The sequence below is a fragment of the Phaethon aethereus genome, assembly GCF_964289735.1.
Source record: "Phaethon aethereus genome assembly, chromosome: 5".
NCBI lineage: Eukaryota > Metazoa > Chordata > Aves > Phaethontiformes > Phaethontidae > Phaethon > Phaethon aethereus.
The window spans coordinates 8,232,684-8,255,970 of NC_138579.1; the positions used below are offsets into that span (position 1 = coordinate 8,232,684).

General features: G+C 41.3%; 1 protein-coding gene across 1 annotated transcript; it reads left to right on the forward strand.

Annotated features, from left to right (window-relative positions):
• Positions 1-8,457: 8,457 nt before the first annotated feature.
• On the forward strand, positions 8,458-22,115 carry SNAPC1 (small nuclear RNA activating complex polypeptide 1; the record flags this gene model as incomplete). The annotated part of the gene is made up of 10 exons (XM_082000862.1): positions 8,458-8,585; positions 9,271-9,430; positions 10,599-10,739; positions 11,219-11,323; positions 12,358-12,516; positions 12,964-13,038; positions 13,686-13,748; positions 14,730-14,868; positions 18,633-18,716; positions 22,081-22,115. The coding sequence occupies 10 exons, from the start codon at positions 8,458-8,460 to the stop codon at positions 22,113-22,115; spliced, it is 1,089 nt and encodes a 362-aa protein (XP_081856988.1).
• Positions 22,116-23,287: the final 1,172 nt, after the last annotated feature.

Consider the following 23,287-nt stretch of genomic DNA (forward strand, 5'->3'; position numbering starts at 1 on the left):
GGTACATACACTTTTAAGTCCATTACATTTAAAACACACTTGCAATAGCAGCTTTGAAATATGCACCTGATTTAAAAAAAATATTTATTTTTTGGCTGGGGAGTTTGTCACCAAAACCTATCATTAGTAAAATGTCAACACAGAAAAAAAACTGGCAATGCTTCCATCCTGCTCTTCATAGGTAGTTGGAAGACTTGTGCTCTCTTACTCTTTATGTTCAAATAAGTTTTTTATTTTAATAGCTTTTATAAGAAACAACAATGCTTTGCAGCAGTGCATTGTAGCCACAATCGCACAATATATTTTCTTAAAAAATACCAGCAGTTCCTCATGCAATATATTCTGCATTTATAAAAAATAGTTTTTAAGAAGAATCTTCTTTTATTTGCCTATAAAATCATGTTTAAACCTGGATTATGTCATTATTTTAGTCACGTTGTAACATAAATTGTTCTTAAATGCTGTCTTATGCTTTTGACTTAAATAAGTGTGGTTAGTCAAAGGAAAGGCTTTATCTGGAAAGGGCTAGCAGCATTTTATTTGGATACATTCTCAATTTAGAGAGAGTTTGATGTTCTTAAAGTAGTCACCTTGCCAGCTTAAGAAAAAATAATTCCCTGCCTGTAGTTGTTGAAGTTAATGCTAATATTGTGTATGATCTTAAATCTAAATGTTCAGCTTACCCTGTGTGGTATAGGTGATATTTCAAGCAGATTGTAAAACATCTTGCATTGTTAGCAAAGTTTTATCTAGTACTTCATTGAGTTGCTCAATATTTTGATGTTTTGGTTTTATGCACCTTGTTGCTATTAACATTCATATGTTTTCATGTAGATTTCAATAACTTGAATATATTTAGAAGCCTTTTTATTTAGAAATATATAGTTGTCACAAACATCTTATTTTCCTATATGTACTGTACAAAACCTTCATTCAATCATTCTTTTGCTCTTTGTGGTTGGATCTAACACTAACTGTATTGTTTTCTTACATCAATAAACTATATGTGGACCAGGCCCCCTTGGGGAGTGTGTTATCTGAGAGAAATGAGATAATTTATATTTTTGTTAGTGGTTATTGTTCATCTGTGTTCCCTTTTTAACTTAGAGTTGATTGGAAATCACTGCTTCCTTATTTTGATTGTAACATCTCCGCGTTAATTATTTGAGCCTATTCAGTACTGAAGTCTCCTAGACAGTGTTGTACTACTGCTCGCCAAAGATGTTAAATTTTTGAATCTGTTATCACACCAGTTAGCAAACTTGCAAGTGAGGAGACAGTGTATTTGTGTTACTTGAGAGTGGAAAGATTCTTCCTTATGAACAGCTTGAAGGCTTCACTCTGGGAGCTTTATCAAGGTAACACTGGAAAGCAGGAAAAAGTAAAATTCACGATAGTGATCAATTAAAGATGGATTTTTATCACAAAACTGCATGATTAAAAAAATAAGCTGGTACTTGATGATAAATCTTGTTCTACGTTCTGTTCAACGTGCTGTTGCCTCAGTTACTTTGACTAGGTGACTTTTCTCATTTCGCTGTTACTACTAACAACCTTGTAATGTGTAAAAATGGTCAAGATATTCTGTGCATTCTTCAAACTATTTTTAAAAACTTACCTCTGCAAAAAATCAAATGTAGAGTGTCACAATTTTGGGTTTATTTTGAAAATTTTGGTTTCATTGGACTCCCGTGAGTCTTTTGAAATAATATAATGGTACATAAGCTTAACCTGTCTCTTAAAATTACTGTTTCACTGAAAAGAGCACTTTTCAAACTGACACAACTGTATTAATTGAACTTAATGGACACTATTGGCTTCCAACTAAAAAAAATAAGGCACTGGTAGCAGAAGACAGTTGCATACTTAAAGTTTGAGTAGAAATTGCACAAAGAGAGGAGAAAGCATGTAGGTGCATGAAGCTGGAGTTGAAGCTTGGTGCAGAGAACATTTTGAATATATACACCTGCTACTGAATATTGAAGATTTTTTTTTAAATGCAGCCTTAAGTGTACAAAGCTTATAAAGTTCTATGGATAAAAGCAGCAGAGCTACTGCATACCTGCTGTGTGAGGACTCTTGGATGGCATTCCTTCCATGGCATCTTGTTTCGCTGTCAGCAATTTTACAGTTTAACAGTGTTTATAGTTTTACAGGTTTAATTGTGAAGTTGCTAAAGGCTTAGGTGGTAATGCACCAGCTGGCAGGGTCATCCCTTACGCTTAGCTCTGCATGGATGGAAGTGATGCTTCTGTGAGATAGATGAGGAGAGTCTTGTAGGCCTGTGAGAGGTACAAGTGGGTTCTGCTTTTCTTACTGCCCCGGCAAGCTTTGAGCTGGCCTGGTGGGTTATCCTGTTTCACCTCCCAAGAGAAACTTCATACCTTCCTGCTTGATGTTGCTCTGCTACTCTCTTGACCTTATTTTGGAGGAGCCTGACCTGTTTGGCTGTGTCCATTCTCTTCAGTGTACTTGAAGAGGGCATTAAATTTTCATAGCGAAAAATCTTGAAAAGAGGAGGAAAACTGAAGTGACCCACATGATTTATGATTATGAGCCTGCTGGCATCATCTCTGGCCTTAATGACAGCAGCTGTGGATTTAAGTGAGCCACGTTTCATCTAAGAATCTTCCCAACTCTCTCACTTTTTTATTATACATAATAACAAGGCATAGCACTTTGTTTACTGTCCTGGTAAAAGTGACTGAAACAAGTAATTAATGGAATGAACTGCAGTAGCTGTATTGGTTTACTCTAGGGAAACAAACAAACAAACAAAAAAATCCCCACCGAACCTCATAGAGACACTGAAGAAAGCGTGGAAAAGTAACAGTAATTGCTCTGGCCTTCTAAGAGCTTTGCTAAATGCAGATGTGAGTTCGCAAAAACCTAGAAGTACGCCTTTTAGTGGCTTTTTTTGTTACTTTTTTTTTTGCTTAGACTTTAGGAATACACAGCCTGATTCTAAACCAACTTTGGAGTACAAGCTTTTAGAATACATTACTTTCTCAATGTTTTCTTAGTGATTTTGGAATAATTTCTTTGCTGACTTGCTACCTTTTAAAATGTTGAGGCACTACATTAGAGCATTTACTCCTCCCCAGTAGTAAAGAAGAAACTGTAGGTAGATACAGTGTTTCCTTCTGCGTGTGAAACATGCTAGATTATGTGGAAATGATAAACTGGGAGAAAAACCACTTTAGCTTCCAGGAGGTTATTGTGACTACAGCAGTAGTCTAGCTGTGCCTTCTTCATGGCATAGCACAATTACTATTTTTACATATAGATGCTAATTGATGTTTTTATCAACAACAGTGATGGCTTTGTTAAAAGGTAAAGGAATTTTTAAAGTAGTATTTATGGTGACATTCATTAGTTTACCTGACAGTAGTTATAATTAACTACAGCTGTAGCTCCCAAGAAGTCACTTAAGTCTGCTGTCCAGTAACTTGATCTCAGGTGTAAATTAAGGTTAGCCTGGAGCCCAAAGCACACCTTTCTCATGTACCTTCCTCCCATATAGTGAGATAGGCTTGGACTGTATATTGATCTTTGAAAACCTTTGGGTGATAGGGAAAAAAATTGCTATTTAGTTTCCTTTGCTGTGTGTCTGTGTACATACATTAAATTCTCCCTAAGTAAATACTGAATTAAAGAATTGCAGATTAAGGCCAGAAAGGACAATTAAAACTAGACCCATAATACTGGTGACAATTGAAAGACTTCAAAGCTTATTTTGGATGAATTGATGAGCTCTGCTTCCAATGAAATACAACTGTAGGAATCAAAAAAGTCTGATGATTACAGGTTAAACTACTGCATATTTGATAGTAATTTTTAATTATTTCCAAAGCTGCTTAATTAAGCAGCTAAATGATGGTGGCCAAAGGCAGGAATGTGGGCTGTTTCACCAGCTTTCTCCACTGTTATGCTGCTGCGTGAAGCGTTTCCTTTGATGAACAGTGCTGTGGAAGCTGTGAGTACCTGACTGCTGTGAACCAGGCGAGAGCGGGACATGCCCGAGGTCAGCCCTCTGTCCCCTTCCCTGCTCACTAGCTGCTAGCGAACAGAGCACACATCTCGCTCAAATGTCACTGCACTGTCACGTGTTATTCTAACTAATTGTCCAGAATGAAAATAAATGTTTCATAGGCCAGGAGTACTTTGTAGGAAGCTCTAGTTTCATAGGAACTCACATGAGTTGGGTATACAGCTTTCATTAAAAATACCATAAGCAATTAGGCACTTGACTCCCTGGAAAGCTCCATTCTGGAGAACTGTGATTTTTTTTTTTTTTTAATTCAAATTCTAGAAATGAGTTGTCATTTTTCTTCCGCTTCCCTGTTTACCTTGAGCAAGGCTTGCCAAGTTACCAAAAAGTTAAAGAGTTTGCTACTGGATTTATACAGTATGGTAGATTTTGTGAATAATAGCAGTATTCTCTCATGAAGAAGTGGTATATTTTAATGGGATTCTTTTTTGGAACCAAGTACAACGTATTGCAATTGATATTTCTCTTGAAACATTTTGACATACTTGTGACTGTATTTCTTTTTGATTGTGTAACAGTATAAAATTCAATAAAAAGAGAGGGTTTGTTTCTAATTTGTGACATCTGTGGTCTTTCTGTTCATCTGTTATCCCTGTTCTAAAAGATGGAGATGGCAAAGTGAACTAAATCACTACACAGCATAATTAAAACTCTTTGCATGTTTGAGGTCTGACTTACCTACTACTGACGTGTAGTATTCAATAAATACTTTTTATTCAATATTCAGTAAATTCAATAAATACTTGACACTAAGCATACATGTGGTCTATTTTCCAAAAGCATTTATAAATTCTGTCTTGCCCTTACAGCAGAATCCTGTTCACCTTAGACACAGTGGTTATCCCACCTGAATTAAGTAGACTACATGCATGAACAAAAGAGATTAAGCATACAATTTAGCAAGTCGGACATCAGGGACGGTGTAGGTTTTCCTGCAGAAAGCTAAATGGAGAAGAGAGCAACAGATATGGAGCCAGAGGGACAGAGAATGTTAATGAAACCTCTTTGAGTAATCACATCAAGAATGCCCTTAGTAGCAAAACAGAAACTACTTTCAATCCAAGATGACATCTGCAGGTGATTTCAGTTGCTCTCAGTACATGCAAATAACTTGACAAGAACTTGTGACTCTTGTTAAATCGATACTGCTTCTTATGGCCCAGATTGCAAAATATTTTTAATGTTTTTGCTTGGTTGGGAAGTCTGAAAGCAGAAGGCATGCGCGAGTGCTGTCACAGTAGAGCACGATCCTGTTACTTGGTATTAGAGATAGGTTTGTACATACAGAAGTTTGAATACGCTATTTAATAAAATAGTGCATGATTTATTTTCTTGAAAATCCATTAAAAAGTGGTACATTCTCATGTTTTCAATTTGTAAATGTGTTCTAATACAATTATATAAGGTATTTAAAAAAAAAGTTGTCTTGTGCTGCGTGCAACTGGAGAAGCCCCTGTTATTTATATTTATGCAGGATAAATGGCTTTTTAACTTGCAATTTATAAACTAGTAATTAATATGGCAAACAGGATTTTATCCTTTTGTTTAGGAGCTAAGTAAGATATGAAGATGATACAGTAACTGACACGCTCTTCCTTACATCATCGAATTTTTTAAATTTTTTTTTTGTTTTAGTTTGGAAGGCAGTTTATTAAGAATTAAAAGAATGAAAAATCTGAAGGAGTACTAGATGAAAACACACAATTTATCCAGACCAGAGTATTAATTAGCCTAAAAAATTAACACTGTATTTCATTGTATACACCACAGCAGGGCAATTCTGAAAAAATACCCTGTTGCTTTTTTTAATTCCTCTGCATTTTCATTCTTTACACTGTAGCTAAACCTTCTGCAAGGGAAAGACTTAGCACATTAACATATGGGTACATCAGCCTCATCCTCACTACATCTTACAGCAGCTTACAGAACAAAACTCATGACGTGTCCCCATTTGCCTTAGGGAAAAAAATGTCCATCTCGCATTTTTTGAAACAGCAACTCTGAGAAATCACAACACTCACGGCACACTTAAAATACAAAATTCACAAAACACACTGAAGCTTTACCGATTCTGCATCGCTCCAGAGCCAAGCTCCTCCGCTCCTTTTAAATGAAGGGATAACTCCTGTAACTAAGTAGGGCTTGGCCTCTCAATAATAACGAACTCGCTCCATCATGCGTCAATTATTAACTTGGTTGTGCTTTGAATCCTTAACTCTGTTGGGGCAGAGTACATTATAACTCTTTTTCCCAACAGCATTGGCATCCTGTTTCCAAAGCAGTACGATTCATTGAAGACAGGTGCACGTACTGGAGGAAGGGGGTCACTGCTCTATGTCTCTAAACATGAACTGAAATGATAGATGAAAATGTCTTGTCTTTTCAGGGAAAAAAACCCAAACAAACAACAAAACAAAACGAAGAAAGCCAAACAAAGAGCCAGCAGATGCAGCCCTCCCCCTGCAGCTGCTAAAACCTGCCCAGTTCCTATGTAAAGCTCTGCTGATGCTTCTGCTACTACAATCAATGGCAGTGGCAATCGGTGGTGCTTCAGAGACAACAGCTGGTTCTCTGATGGCCATTCATTTCCTACTCGTCTGTAGAGGCGACTAAAGGTTGAATTCCAGCAATTTTTAGGAAATATAATAAATAAGAAAAGATGCTTTTTGAAGCATTGTGGAAGCTACTTGTTATTGTAGTAGCTGATAGCTTGAAGTGCCTAGCTTTTATGGAGCGACCTGTGGATCAGTTCGTTGATGCTAGTGGTGAATTGCAGAACATCACGGTACCAGAGCCAGCAGAATATTTAAAATTCATTTTGCAGTGCATCGTTATTTGAGAAAGCGAAATGTGAATCTTTGACCTGGTCACAGCGCGAAACTCCTGCCGTTTACATACCCTCCTAAAGGCATCACGCAACGCACCATCCCAGGCGTATTCGCTATTTTCTCTACGTTTTTCACGCATTAAGGTTCCCCCAGCGCAGGGGCAATCTCCCACGGATGCAGAAGCATTCGGGCGCCCTCGTGCCAGGTCTGGGGACCCGCTCTCCAGCGCAGGTGCTGCCGCCGCTGCCGCCCAGCCCCGCTCCCACAAGACCGCAGCCCGTCTCCGGCCAAGCCCCGGCCGCGGAGGCGAGTCCGCCCGCGGGCGCCGATTACGCCGCCCTCAAACCAGAGCCCCGGTCCCAAACCCTCCTGGGAACTGCTGGAGGGCTGCGAGGCTTCCCCGGGGAGGACAGCACCGAAAACGACTCTCCCCCCCCACCCCAAAATAACCACCTTGCCGACCGCTCGCTGCTCGCCCGGCTCCGCCAGTACCGCGGGTCCGTACTCACTCGGGGCGCGGGGGCTCTCCGACGCCAGCGCTCCTCTCCCCAGCCGCCTCGGTAGCTGCTCGCCCCTACGTGCGCGGGGAGCGCGGGGCAGGAGAGCCCCCGCCGCCCGGCTCCGCGCCGCCGGCGAGGCCGCGCCCACCCACCCTACGTGCGGCTCGGCAGCCGCGGCCCCCTCCCGCCTGGCTCGCCCCGGCCGCCTACGTGTGGCCGTGCATGCGGGGCGCGGGCGGCCGCCGGGTGACCCCCTGCCCGCCGCACTCGCTCAGGCGGGAACGGGGCCTCCCGCCACCGCCGGGCCCCGCGGGCCGGCCCAATTCCCCGCCGCCTGACAGCAGCGCTGGCGGGAGGAGGGCGGCAGCCGCTGAAGTGGCTCCCCGGCAGCGGGGCGCACCGCGCCGGAGCTGCGGGCACCGCAGGGCGGCCGTCAGAGCCCTTCGCGGGGCACATCTGGCCGGGAGCGTGGCGGCGCGTCACGTCCACATGGCCGCGAAGCGCGGGCGCAGCCGCGGCACTGCCGAGCCCCCCTTTCCCTCAGAAGACCCCGCCGTCCCCGGGTTCTGCCGGGCTGCGGGGGGGCTTCTGTGGGGACAGGGGCGGGGAACGCCGCAGCCCCACGCCCCACCGGCGTGCCCGGGCTCCCTGGGGCTGTCGCTCGGCGGCGGCTGCCTGGCCGAAGCCGCCGGCCGCTCCTTTGCGCCCAAACCCCCTCATCCTCCTCCCGGGCCGCTGCCCCCGACTGCGCCCCGGGGCCGGCCGAGGGGTGCGCTGGGCTCTGTGCCTGCGGACCAAGCTCGCCCTCCGCGGCGTGGGGCGGGAGGGACAGCTGCCCCCGGACAGACGGAGCGAGCTCCTGCCACCCCCGGGGCCTCGCCACCCCGCTCCCCCCCCGGGGGCGACAAGACCGTTCTCTAGCCGGGAAGTCAGGGCCGGCCCCCCTCGCCCCCGCAGCCCGAGCTGCGCCTCCCGGCAACGGGGAGTGCGCATGCGCGGGGAAGCTGCGCAGGCGCCCCGGCGGCGCTTGTGGCGCGGCTGCGCATGCGCGCGGGGCGCGGAGCGGAGGGGTGGCGGGATGAGTGCGGTGCCGGGGCTGCAGGCGGACTGCGAGGAGCTGCTTGGCGCCTTCCAGGAGGCCGACACCGTCCGCTTCGAGCGCTTCGCCGAGCTGTGGCGGGAGCGGCGCTTCCACACCATCTTCTAGTGAGTGAGGAGCCCCGGTCGGCCCACCCGCCTCCGGGCCGCCGCCTCAGCGGCCTGTCCGCTGCGAGCCGCCCGTAGAGGCACCGGCTCGAAAGACATCGGGTCCGGCCGCTTTTCCGCGTCCCTCTGCGTGGTGGTCGGCGGCTGAGCCTCGCCTCGGGGAGTCTGTCTTCCCCCTCCCAAAGTCCACAGCCCCCCGCTGCTGAGCTTGCCCGTCGGTAGTGCGAGAGGCTTCAAGGAGGGTGTTGGTGCGCCATGTTTCCCGTCAGGCGTGGCCTTTGGGAAGGGTTTGCCTGGCTGGTGTGTAGGTAAAAGGCAATGAAGCATCGGTTCCGGTGTCCTGCTGAAAAACAGTTACTAGTTCAGTTTATTTTGTACATTAGCAATGCGTGTGATTTGAGCGCGGATGCTTCAGGGAGGTTGATGCAGTGCTCATGATACGAGATTAAAAAATACGATTGTAGAGTATTTAATTTTTCACTTTACATCTAATTTAATACCAGGAATTACATGCAGTGTTGTGTGAGACCTTAAGGTCCGGCCATCTTGGAAGACTTCCCAGAACTTGAGCCCTATGGCAATATGTTTTAAAGTACCTAAAGCTTCTTTCTGCATTATGGATTTTCTAAGGCTTGCGCTTTCATAATTACTTGCTCTAACATGCTTCCTTTTTTTTGTATTTTAGTGGTAGAATAAGAGCTTTGGAGAGGAATAAGCTCACAAAGAAGACTTTAGAACTGGCACAGCAGTATTTCTTGCCCCCGTACGCTTTCCAGATTCGAGTTGGTGCTCTGTACCTTTTGTATGGGCTCTATAGTACACAGCTTTGCCAGCCAAAACAAAAGGTAATAGTTCTTGAGGTTTTATTCTCAGGAGATACTAGACATAAGATACATGGTATAGCTCTGTCTACTTTGTTGTCATAAATGGGTAGGGCATTTCCTCTTGCTTTCTTAAAATAATAACATTTAGAACCAAATGGTACCTTTGGGTTTGAGAAATTATGTGTTGGTGACTAAAATATTGCTTATGCCTCCTAAACTGTAGCTTGGAAATCTTTTTTGCCAGATAGGAGGCTCTTCTCTGTTCAAAAATGAAGATGATTAGTTTTAAATGGGAACAGAGCATATGTTCATCAGCTGTGGGGAGAATTCCATTATGGCCTCAGTTATTCCGTAAGAATTTCAACAGAATGAAGAAAGTTCCTGTTAATCGGAAGTGGAATTTGCGAATAGGTTGAAGGGGTGAATGCCTGAATAGCATGTCTTCTTGCTGCTTTTAGGACGCAGACCAGTATATAAAGGAGTTGGAAACTCAGTGCAAAGAGAAGTGGTTTACTTGGACTCGATTGTGCATATGCACACAACATACATCACGGTTTCCAAATTATATAAATAAGGAACCGAAGTTTAAGTATTCTACAATGATGCCATTATCTTGTATCTTAACTTCAGAGAAGTTTCATGGAGATTAATTCAGGGCATTTTAAAACCACTGCTATATAGGAACTGTTAGAGGGTCCAGGAATTATCAAAGCAGCTAATTTAGAGAGAAAATTAAGTGGGCAGAGTACATGGGAGAGGAAGGTAAGCTAGAAGATAGGGATGCTTTTATGAACATTTCACTGTCAGCAAATCATGGAACGAGTATTGTTTCCTAATCACCTAGTGAATGGGAGTCTCCTAGGTGTGTATTGTTTCAGGCATCTCAGAATGTGAAGAGTTAACATCTTCAAATGTTAAAGAGGGCTTGTGTTCCATGTCACTGTCAAAGAAACCAACTGCAGTGAGAATATTTAACACAACAGTATATTAAGATTATTGCATAAAATTTTGATAGTAGTAACAAATGTTATAGTAGGATCCTTTCTCTAGTTCTGTGATCATGTGACGTAACATCCTAGACATCCAAGTACTGCGCATAGTATGACATGATAACAGCAGTCAGCTGAATTCATTCTTATTTGTTGAAATATACAGGTCAATATGACAATATACAACTGTTTTGTTGCAGATCAGAATCGCACTCAAGGATTGGCCTGAAATCCAGAGATTTCAACAGGACCTGATAGACTCCCAGCATTATGACGCAGCATACGTCTTTAGAACACTGCGACTTGCCAGAGCATTCCATTTCACAGCAATGCCAAAGCTAGTGAGTTATTACATTAGTGACTTACCAATTTTAATAAAACATCTTCAGCTTTCAATGCCTGACAGTTCAACAGCGCTTGTGTATTTACTTTAGCTTTGAGACTGTGTTGAAATGTAGCATGTCTTGCTTTTTTAGCTAGGTATGTGATGTAAAGCTTAGAGGACGTTTGAATGTAGCATGCTTCTCACCTAAAAATGTTTTTTTCAGTATCTAATGTTCTTACTAGGTTTGAGATGTCTTATAATTTGTGGAAATGTCAAACTCTTGAATCTGGGCGCTGGATTAAATTCTTAACTAGGGAATAATTTTTGGAAAGTGCTGACTCTGAGCACTTGACAGTAGAGTTGCTTGCTACTGTTGATGAGATGGTTTTGTGCCTTTCAGCATCCCTTGGTGGTTGGATATACAGTGACAATTTTCAAGAGGAGGTGCTGTTTTAAGTTTGCTTTTAGGTTACAAAGGATTGTCTCTTGCTTTAGCTAAACTATCGAACTAAGAAGAAGATTCAGGAAAATGAATTTAAAGAAGAATTTAAGGACCCAAGTAACAGAGTAAACAGCCTTATCACTAATGATGTGTTGGAGGTACGGTAACTTTTAAACTACAGATTAATCACTGGGTTTGTTTGTTTTGTTTTTCTTCTTCTGTTGTCCAAGAGCTATGACTTATCTAATTAGCACAATCTTGTCCCTTAGAAGTCTTCTTATGGAATGCAGACTAGGGTAGTAGTTGTGCCAGCAATTTTACTGAACACTCAGAAACACAGCATTTATTTTGGAAGAATTGTACCTTTTTCAATACTGAAATATGCTCTAATGTTTTGTCATTTTGCCTCAGTAAGATGTAAAAGGGGAAGGGTATAAGTAGTTAATTGCTACTTAGGCAGAGAAAAATGGAAAATGGTGGGTGAGGGGAAGCATGTTTGTTTTGATATGTCTGCAGGTTGCAGCTGGAGGCTTGATACTTGTGGTAATATGAATTTACTTATCTGCAAGTTTGTAGCCTTCTTTAACCTTTATTTCTCCTTTTGAGACTTGGTTTTGTTTAATATGTAATACATTTTATTAAAAAACCAGAGTAATTCAAGCTGGGTATAGGTTCTTATATTGGTCACCACACCTCAGTAATAGATCTCTGTTTGTGGGTTTTTCCAGTTGCTGCTTCTAGCAAATATGTATCATCAGTAAGGTTGACTACAGTGGTACGAAAAGCGGTAATCTGTGAGATGGCAGAGTGAGAAGACCTGCTTCCTCAAAAGGAGGAAGTAGTAAAATGTATTCTCCAAAGAGATGCAGATAGACCACCATATCAGAATGAGGCCTCTGTGAGCACTGATTCTGAGTATCAGCAAGACTTCCTTCTTAGTTTAAATATGCAAGATACTCTTTCTTCTTTTGCTTATTTGGTGGACTGGTGGGACAGTGCTAGGTAGCAGTATTGCTAGGCTCCCTAAAAGTGAACTGATCTAAACAGAATCTGTTTCTAACTCTCCTGCTAGTTCCATGGTCTCCTTAGAATGCTTTGTATAACCCTGATTTTGTTCATTGAGCACTAATACTGCTTTACTGCTGTAATCTTTTTTTTTTTTCTTCCTTGAAAAGTATCTTTTTTATTTTAGGAACTGATGAATATTCATGATCACTACCAGAAAATGAAGTGTGTCATTTCAGCTGACAAATCCCAGCCAGACAAGGCACTGAGCTTGATAAAAGATGAATTTGTAGTTACTCTTAAAGATATAACTTTGGAACATCAGGAATGGCAGCAGAATAGAATGGTAGGTAATATCAACCATTGTGCTGTGGCAACTTAACAGAGCGTGTGAAAATGTAAGGACTGTCTTTCTTGGTATAATTACTCTTGGTATATTTACTCTGTAAATCTCAGACTTAAGTAGAAGGAACTGTAACACTGAAGATACGGAATGAGTAAAACCCTAGGCAGAGTTATGGTACGGGGGAGGGACATGGTCTCGTGTGTGGTACTGCCTCTGTGATAACATAAATGATTGCTGAGAGGTAAGCCCTGGAAGATGTGACTAATGAGCAGTATTAGAATGACCATATGAAACACCTGTGTAATGCTTATTCTTGGATCAAGGAAAGGCCGTAGTGTAAGATTGATGAAGAAAATGAGCATATGTGAAAATATTTGTTTTGTTTTTCACAATTCTTGGATTTTAGCTGCCTTGTGTATGACAGGCATTTAAATTTTTTTTTCCCAGAAATTATTCCTAAATGCTAAAGAAACTGATGAAATATCAGACAAAAATGAAGAAGGGACTTTGCTGGAATCAGAGGTAATAAAAATGAACTATTTTGCTACATTGCTCAGGCCGAAGCTGTTAGTTTTTTGACTTCAGATCACAGGCTAAGCGGTGTATGTCAAGGCTTGATAGTGTGAAAGTAAGTTCCAGGAATAGCTAGTGGGGCTGGTTCGTTTTTGTTTGTTTTGTTTTAAATTGCATTGTTTTCTGTTAAGCTGTGAGCGTTCACTGCTGTGATAGCTCTCGGATGCTCATAAAAAAAAGTCCCTTTCAAGTAAGGAGGGGAAAGAGCTGTATTTTCTTGGCCAGACTCCTTTATGGTTCCTCCTGGAGTTGCAACTAAATGCAATATCCATTTTTTTATGCTACAATATTATCTCATGTATTATTTCAACTTTGAGTTTGAGTAAGATGTGAAGTTTCAGATTTGATTTTCTCCTCCTGGGCTTTGTACGGTGAAGGCAACCAAAATTACGGTCTCCTTTTCTAATGAAATGTGAACATTTTTTTCTTTAAGTTTGGTGGCATTCTAATTATATAGAACTAATTCTAATTACAGAATTACAGCTGTAGTGAAATATTGCTCAAGTGACTGTCTCATGTGATGTTTTGTTTCAATACTGCTATAATAGAATTTTAAAATTTTTTCTGATCCATCTCTCTCTTTTTTTTTTTTTTAGGGTTCTGAAAGAGCAAATGCATTGGCTAGAATCAAATACAGGTCCTACTCTGCAGTTGTTGAGGTAGGCATAAAATTTGATGATAGGGATGTATTTATTTTTAAAGAACAGCTTTAAGTACCTTTAAAGTACAGTTTAATGTAAATGCTGCGTCAGAAAGGAATGAGTTAAAATGTACTCTGTAATTCAACCTTTGAATGTTCTAGTTTTTCTAACACATTGGGGAAACCTGAAGCTCTTACTGTTCATGTTAGATTCATTGAAACAGTGCAGATATGCTTCATGCTTGGGGGATTTTAATTTACAAGGTATCTTTTAATGTCTATGCTCCGTTTAAGTAGATGGAATTTTAAGTAGACGGAGTAAAAATACTTTTTGAGTTTAAGTGCTCAAACTCTTTGAAGCTTAGCTGTTAGCATCTCTGAAGATGCTTGTGAAAATGGAACTTGGGGGTTTAAAGTCAGTTGGAAGTTCTTGGAAACATTGCTTCAATAACTGCTGCTTTAAAAATATTGTTGATTTGTCTTTTTTATAGCAGGCCCATGAGAAACATCACAACTTCATTTATTAAAATCTCTTGTTGAAAAATGCATTATTAAATGAAACAGACCTCGGGAATGTACAGTAGTTGAGACATGAATATGCAGTGATACTGTTTTTCTAGGCATCTAAGGAACATATGACAGTAAGGGGGCTTTATGGTGCAGCAGTTTTTGGAAGTGTTCCTTTTGCTTGCACACAGCAGTGTGCAACATGGTGTAAGTTGATATTAACAGAGAATGGTTTGAAAATAAATGAATGTTTCATTACCTGAATTTGAAGTGATAGACACATTAAATTATAGGAGGCAGTTGTGCTGTTAAAACTGAAGAACAGTAACTAGTGGGAGTTCTCCTTCCCTCCCCTTCCATCCTTTCTCCACCTGGACATGGAAGTCGATGCTTTGGTCCTTGCTGACTTGTAGAGTACTGGTTGACATATGGTAATATCTGGCCATAAAAGTTTAGCTTTTTTGTATCATTCATATGTATGTTTGGGTTCTAGGCTTCCAAATCCAGAAGACATCGTCAAGTAAAATTAGAATCTTCTGAATCAGGATTGAATTATGGGAAGTCTCCGAGCCGAAGTAAAAAAAACAATAGGAGACCACAGCCAGCAAGAAGAGGTTCTTTGGAATTCAAAGGTATTTCTCCATTGCATTTGTGAACCTGGAGAGACTGCAAAAGTTTATCTATTGCTTTGCCAGCTGTGTCAGCTGAGTTAAATTTTACTGTTGATCAGTAGATGTAGAAAATTAAAGAAATGTTTTGCGATACCCCTGTCGTAATTGAACCTTTCTGTCTGTTTTCCACAGTCTGGTCAGGCAGAAAGGCAACTTGAATGCATGCAGTTTATAGTCAATCTGAATTCTCTTACATAGTCCTGATAATTTTTCTCTGGAAAGTCATGACCCTGGAAAAGCATGTCCTGTGTGGCAGTGTGTGCTAGGTACCTGCCCATACTATCCCACACATCTTGCCACTCGTAACTATCCAGTCTTGGGGTAGATCTCTGGGTGATATTCTTAAATAGCTGTTTAACTTTAAACAAGACCAGAAATACATTCAGGAGTAGGAGTGACAGGAACATGCTAGTTTGAACATCCCAAGGATATTCAGAATTCTCAAAAGCTATTGTAACTAGCATGGAGGAGAAGGGGAAGGTGTCTCCCCCATAAATTTTGCTCTGTGAGGAGAAAAGATAAGCAATGTAATTTATTGATGGTTTCCAAGAGATGGGTTACAAAGTACGCAGGTGATGGCAATGCTGAGTACAGATACCAGATTAATGTAATGACCATCCATTTTATCATATAATAAGCCACTGTTACAAAGTACAGCAAAATTATAACCTTGATGCAGTTCCCAGAGATGATAAACAGCACAATGGGGGACATAAACAGCAAGTAAGGTGTTCCATAACACAACCCTGAGAACAAGCACAATAACTTTGAGAGCAAAGAAGTCACCATTGTGACCAGCGACTATCAAACTAATACAACAAATGCTTATAACGAATTTGTTCTAATGTGCTCTGGTCAGATCTGTTGTTACCTCAACCCGTTGTGCCCCACATTGGGTGCCAGAAAGGACTGTTGTGGTTTAACCCGGCAGACAGGTAAACACCACACAGCGTTTGCTCACTCTCTGCTCCCCAGCGGAATGGAGGAGAGAATTGGGAAGAAAAAGTAAAATTCATGGGTTGAGATAAGGACAGGTTAACAGGACAGAAAAGGAAGGGGAAAAAAGTGATAAAAGGATATACAAAACAAGTGATGCACAATGCAATAGCTTACCACCCGCTGCCCAGCCAGTTCCCAAGCAGTGCCCTCCCTGGTCAACTCCCCCAGTTTATATACTGGGCATGACGTTTTATGGCCTGGTATATTCCTTCGTCCTCAGAAGGATATTCCCGGCTGTGTCCCATCCCAGCTTCCCATGACCCCGCCCCAGCCTGCTTGCTGGCAAGCCAGCATGAGAAGCTGGACAGTTCTTGACTGCTTAGCAACAACGTAAAACATCAGCATGTTACCAACATTATTTTCATGCCAAATCCAAAACACAGCACTGTACCAGCTACCAGGAAGAAAATTAACTCTATCCCAGCTGAAACCAGGACACAGCGTCTTAATTTTTCCTATTGCAATATAATGAACATACTGGAGATCAAGATCTGTGTCTAACTGTTTCTTCTTCTGACAGATAGCTTCTACTTTTGAAACTATCTTTTTGATGAAAAATAACCTATCTGATAATTCTGGTAGTTCATACTATCTTCATGAAATCCAAAGTAAACCTTGCCTTTCATCTGTTCCTGAGCTCTTGAAGGAATATCCTCTAATACTTCTGAAGGGAAAATTATATTGATGTCTTAATGATGATGATTGCTTTGTAAGACTAGTACCTGCTCTATCACGTCAGTCATTCTCCTTCCATCTGATACTTGCTATGTATTTTGTTCTTTTGTTACTGAAATTATTAGTACATCCATATGAATACAAATCTTTTGTCAACAATTGATGTAGTTTCAAAACTCTTTTCAAATTGTTTCCTTAATCTCAGCATTGCAATTATTACATTATAACAGTTCTAGATTTGTTTAGTTTATAGCTAGACTTAACTTTTCCCTTCTTCACAGGAGGGTTTTTTATACACCTGCGACTTTTTTTTGTGTGATTCTGTTCTGTAATTCTATTTTATTTCTCCTGAGCATTATAATTTTAGTTAGGAATAAAAACAATTTTAAGGAGCAAACCTTTTTAAAACAGGTACAGACTACTTATGTCCAGTCTTTGGGACCTTTTTTCTTACTTTGAAATGCACCCTGGAAGGAAATACTTTTAACTGCTTGTACTTTGATATCCTTCTGGTTTATCTGTGCTAATATAAGAAGCACTGGTATGTCCCTGTACATGCTCAGTGAAAGCCCTTGCTTAACGTAGTCAGAAAAAGACTTCAAACTTTTAATGAGAAATATTATGGAATGTTAACTGTAAATGCCTGTAATCTCCCCTTGAATACTGTGGAGAGGATAGAATTTTGTGGGCAACAAGAAAGGCTGCCTACAGACCAAAAATGCCTGTGGAGAGAATAAGTACAAACAGAATGTGACTGAGTAAGTGAGGATATGGTGAATGTTTTTAAAAGTAAGAAAATTGGACTGGGAACTCCTTTCTGCCTCAGACCAGATTTTTTTTCAAAAAAAATGGCTTATCTGATCCAAAGCTGCCAAGTTAATCTCTTTTATTTGTGAAGTTTATTGAAAATACGATGCCGAGACCAAGAACTTAAAGGATTAGCCATTTATATGGATTCTTGTTGTATGCTGTCATCATTTATGTTAATATATCCTGAAAGAGATCAAGTCTCACAACTTGAGGACTGACTCATTTTGACGTGAGATAAGTGTGGTAGATGCCCCATCCCTGGAAACATTCCAGGTCAGGTTGGACGGGGCTCTGAGCAACCTGCTCTAGTTGAAGCTGTCCCTGCTCACTGCAGGGGGGTTGGACTAGATGGCCTGTAAAGGTCCCTTCCAGCCCAAACTATTCTTTGATTCTGTAAGACCTGGTGTGAGGGTACTTTGCTAGGTCAAAAGAGGAGGTGAGGAAGGAAAAGGATATCAGCTATCTATTTCAGGTCTTTGTTGGAGAGATCCTGTCTGGTGTTGCTCATCTTTGGCATAGATGAACTGACCAGTTATTGATTTAGTTAGTTATTTTACTATCATAGCATTTATGTCATCTGCAGTTTTACTTTCTAGGCATTTGCACATTCCTGCTTATACATATTTTTTTTGTTGTTTTGTCTCTTTAGATCTCTTTGTTTCCTAGTTCTGAAAACATGGCAAATTACTTTTCTGAAGGAAATGGCCTTTCTGATATCCAACTTTTAAACTGATAGAAGTTGCTCTGGCATTTAAGTTTTTCATTTACTTATTATTTATTAAAAGTTAAATGAAGTTGAACAGCAAAATAGTTTTAAATGAACTTTATTTTGAAGAGAGGGAATCCAAACTCTATTTTCTGACTGACTTAGCTTCTGCTGAAAAAATGTTACTGGGACAATTCATCCTTCTTCAGAGGTCAGCATTGGGCAATGTTGCCTTTGCATCACTTTAAAACAGTAGATGAAGTGTTGAAGAGGAATAAGGGCATTTTGAATTATCTCTGGACTGAGTTGGTGATTAGTATGCTTTAAACTTGTAGTGTTAATTACTTGTTATTGAAGGTTTCTTTAGTGAACTATATGAAGGTACTGTGAAATGTAGGTGTTTGTTCACAGCTTTTGACTAGAAAGTCCAAGAGAGCAGCAAGTGAACAATCTTCTAACTGCTGGACTTGAGATGTAGAAGCAAAAAAAACCTGACAGTTTTTCCTAAAAAAAATAAAAATCTATCTATCTGCAGGTGAAATACAAGTGGCAAAGGAAACTGTTACTCGGCATATTGGGATGCCTGTAATCACAGAAGAAGATAACTCAGATGAAGAAGGTACAGTGATTGAAATTCTAACAGACTGGTGACTTGGTTTTTCCATTATACTCTATTTTTCTGAAACTAAAGCTGATATTTTGGACCATTATGCTGCTGCTTTGCAACAGCTAGGTTAGTTTTTAGCCTGTAAATTCTTGCGTGAAAATTGAAGCTTTGCTCTTAGACTTTTGTTATGACAACACACGTGGTGGCAAAATCCCGAGTCATGTTTTTTCTACATAGATTTCATTATAGTGAGTTCAGAGTTAAAACTGACCCAGTTAAAAGGAGACTTACTCTTCTATAATATAAATCTGGCTTGAAGAGCTCCAGTGTATAAGGAAAAGTGATTTTTTTATTTCCCCCCCCCCCCCCCCCCCCCCCCATAATTCTCCCACTTATAGAAGATAGCTGATCTAAGCTTTGGGAACTTATGTAACCTGTGCTCGAGGTCAGAAAAGCCCTTGCTGCCTTCACCTTTGTGGAAGTGAGGGGACGTAGAAGTTTCCCCTCGAGCTTTAGCTTCAGCTGGGCAATGCTTCAAGGATTACGTTTCAGTATACATTACTTATATTACTAAATATAAGCTATTCATTAATAGCGCCCTCTGCTATATTAGTTGTCTGATGTAGCTGAGGTAGGATTCTGGGAACCTCAGCAGAAAAATGGATGACTTTGCCATCACTCACATTACTAGAAATAATAAAATTTTTATATGGAAGCAATGGTAAAGCAGGTTTCTCAAAGCTGGTGGTAGAGTTGCTCTATGGAGGCATCAAATGCATATAGTACAAATTGAGATGTTAGATGATGTCCCTGTCAGGTAAAGTCCCTGGAGACTGGAGAAAGGGAAAGATTGTACCTATTTTTAAAAAAGGTAGCAAGGAGGACCCTGGGAACTACTGACCTGTCAGCCTCACCTCTGTGCCTGGGAAGGTCATGGAACAGACCCTTCTAGAAGCTCTGCTAAGGCACATGGAGGACAGGGAGGTGATTCGAGACAGCCAGCATGGCTTCACCAAGGGCAAGTCCTGCCTGACCAACCTAGTGGCCTTCTGTAATGGAGTGACCACATCAGTGGACAAAGGAAGAGCTGCCAATGTCATCTATCTGGTCTTCTGTAAGACCTTTGACACAGTCCCCCACAACATACTTCTCTGTAAATTGGAGAGGGATGGATTTGATGGATGGACTGTTTGGTGGTTGAGGAATTAGTTCGATGGTCTCATCCAGAGGGCGGTGGTCAATGGCTCAATGTCCAGATGGAGATCGGTGTCCCTCAGGGGTCCATACTAGGACCAGTACTTTTTAATATCTTCATCAATGACATTGACAGTGGGTTTGAGTGCACCATCAGCAAGTTTGCAGGTGACACCAAGCTGAGTGGTACAGTTGTCATGCCTGAGGGACAGGATGCCATCCAGAGGGATTTGGACAAGCTTGAGGAATGGGCCTGTGTGAACCTCTTGAAGTTCAACAAGGACAAGTACAGGGTCCTACACCGGGGCTGTGACAACCCCTGGTATCAATCCAGGCTGGGAGAGGAAGGGATTGAGAGCAGCCCTGCTGAGAAGGACTTGGGTGTACTGGTGGATGAAAAGCTGGCCATGACCCAGCAATGTGCGCTCGCAGCCCAGAAGGCCAACCGTATCCTGGGCTGCATCCAAAGCAGCGTGGCCAGCAGGTTGTGGGTGGTGATTCTGCACCTCTGCTCCGCTCTTGTGAGACTCCACCTGCAGTTCTGTGTCCAGCTCTGGAGCCCTCAGCACAGGAAAGGCATGGACCTGTTGGAGTGGGTCCAGAGGAGGCCACAGAAATGATCAGAGGGATGGAACAGCTTTCCTATGAGGACAGGCTGAGAGAGTGGGGTTGTTCAGCCTGAAGAAGAGAAGGCTCTGGGGAGACCTTATTGCAGCCTTTCAGTACTTAAGGAGGGCTTGGAAGAAAGATGGGGACAGACATTTTAGCAGGGCCTGTTGTGATAGGACAAGGGGTAATGGTTTTAAACTAAAAGAGGGCAGATTTAGACTAGATCTAAAGAAGAAATTTTTCCCAATGTGAGTGGTGAAACCCTGGCCCAGGTTGCCCAGAGAGGTGGTAGATGCCCCATCCCTGGAAGCATTCAAGGCTAGGTTGAATGGGGCTCTGAGCAACCTGATCTACTTGAAGACGTCCATGCTTATGGCAGGAGGGTTGGACTAGATGACCTTTAAAGGTCCCTTCCAACCCAGAGATTCTATGGTTCTATGATCTTGACCTGCTTTGCAACTCAGAAGCTTTGTGATCCGTTCTCAGTATTGCTTGAGGAGAACATAAGCACCATGAAGAGTCACTGGACAAAGAAAATAGCATACTCTTTATCTTGAGGCACCTTATTTAGCTGTGCTCTAGGAAGAGACGAGGGTACTGCTTTATTTATCCATGTCTCAAACCTGGATAGTGTTCCTGGGAAAGGAACTGGCCAGCTAAAGGCGTGATTTCCTCTGGCGGTTCCTAGCCAGTCTAAGACTGATGGTCTTGCGTAGGTAGGAAGGCAGAGTTGATAAACCAGAGGTACTGGTTCTTAACCTGAAAGAGTAGGATTTAATTAGTTTACTTAAAGGGGGAGCAAAGAGTTAAGTACAACTTCTGGAAAGCTTTAATGACATAGACGAGTGTGAGTAGTATATATTTTGGAGTAATTTACTACGTAAAATTGTACGAAATATCCTTCCATTACATACAAGGGAGCATAATAACTATTAAAATAGATTTGTAGTAAGGTAGCACATTTATATTTGCTCTTTTTAAAAGCAAAAGAGCATCTTGTAGTACTGAAATGAGATTACATTCTCTGATCACCTTAGTTGTAGACAGTGTGAATTTGTTCAATTTTAAATGGTCAGATTGAAGGCACAGTGGTGCATTTAATATTGTACTTTATTTACTTTTCCTTCAAATTGTTGTGGACAAAAAGTTTATTTCAAAATTGGGAACATTCTCCATTTCTCAGAATTTGCCAGCAAATTCTGAAGTATTAAAAGTACCCATGAGCAATCTCTTCAGGTATTTCATGCTTATTTTTGTGCATATTCCATTTGACAAATTCACAATGAAACCTTGTTCATGAGGAGCAGAAAGCTCTCAAGATCGAATAAGTTTTGAAGTACAGCATTTTGTTCATCAATGGAATTTTAATTGATATTTTGAATGATAGTGTGCTATAGAATCTAGAAAGATTTTTTTCATATTTAAAACCATGGGGAAGGGGGGTTGGGAAGGGATCTCAAGAGCTCATGTAATTCATTTCCTTTGCTGGGCAGTATTAATTCTACTTTAATCATTCCCATGAGGGAAGATTGATTGAAAAGCTTGTCAGAAAAATCTCTTTATTTCCTTTCAGAAATATCTCTCCCCAAGAGGAAAAGAAGATGTTAGAGGATCCAGTTGGGGAAGCACTGATGTGAATTTTAATGACAAAATGTAGATGTCAGAGGGAACACAAAGTGCTTGTTTGGATGCCTTTGAACTTATAAGAACTGTCTGGGACCAGAACTACGGGTGACACTGGAATACTGGTAGTGACTGGTGTACCTTAGTTGTCATATGGTACAGCACCTGGTGCCTTTATGCACCTGGTGAATGCTTCTTGTGGGAAACAGAGTTGCTGTGCCCTGTTTGAGATGGAAAGAGAAGATAGTTGCTTGTTTTATTTAGTTTGTACCATTTGGAGCTCATGTTGATCTGCAACGGTGTTTTTAGCTGACACTGTTAAAAGAGCAGCTCACAAAATATTTGCCTGTATGAGGCATGTTTGGAATCATTTATCTCTGAATAAAAAATTAAGGTTACTAACTGTTTAAAATTAGTACAATAAATTATTTTTCACAATTTACTTGCCCCATTTTCTAGTGTGCAATTTCAGCAATGTTTATCATGGTTTGATCCCACAGATGTGGGAAATGAACTTGGCGATAAGTCTTTTATTGTACTCTGTCTCCAGCAGGTCTGGTATCATTGGCTATTCGAATGAAGAAATATAAAGTGCATTTATTAATTCTGCAGATGACCCTAAGCTGTACAAGGACAGGACTAGAATTCAAAATGATCGTTATAAATTGGAGAGGAGTGGAAGAAGTGGGTGTGGAAATAGACATGAAGCTCGGTACTGAGAACAGGTACAGGAGGGGGAAATGATTGCTAGGCAACAGTACTGCAGAAAAAGCAGACAGAATCATAAGCTGGAGTGTTTTCTGTAAACAATAACAAGCACTAGAATTCATGTCCTTCTGCCCTGTAAGGCTATAGCCTTAAATAATCCCTGCTGACCATGACAATTCAAGAATAATGTATATAGTTATTCTCCTTGGTATTTTCTCCAACTGATCATAGCTGTACTATTGAGAAAGGCCAAAGGAGTTGAGGTGTCCTCTCCAAATAGAAATCTGAAAAATTTTGAGTATAAAAGGGGCCTAAACTGAGTGAATTAGTTTGGTAGTACAACTCTCAAAGGCCAAAGGAATTGAAGTGCCCTTACCTAGAAGAAGCAGCACTAGGTGGAAATAAAAATGATTTTAATATACAATGGACCTGTATTAAATGCATCAGTT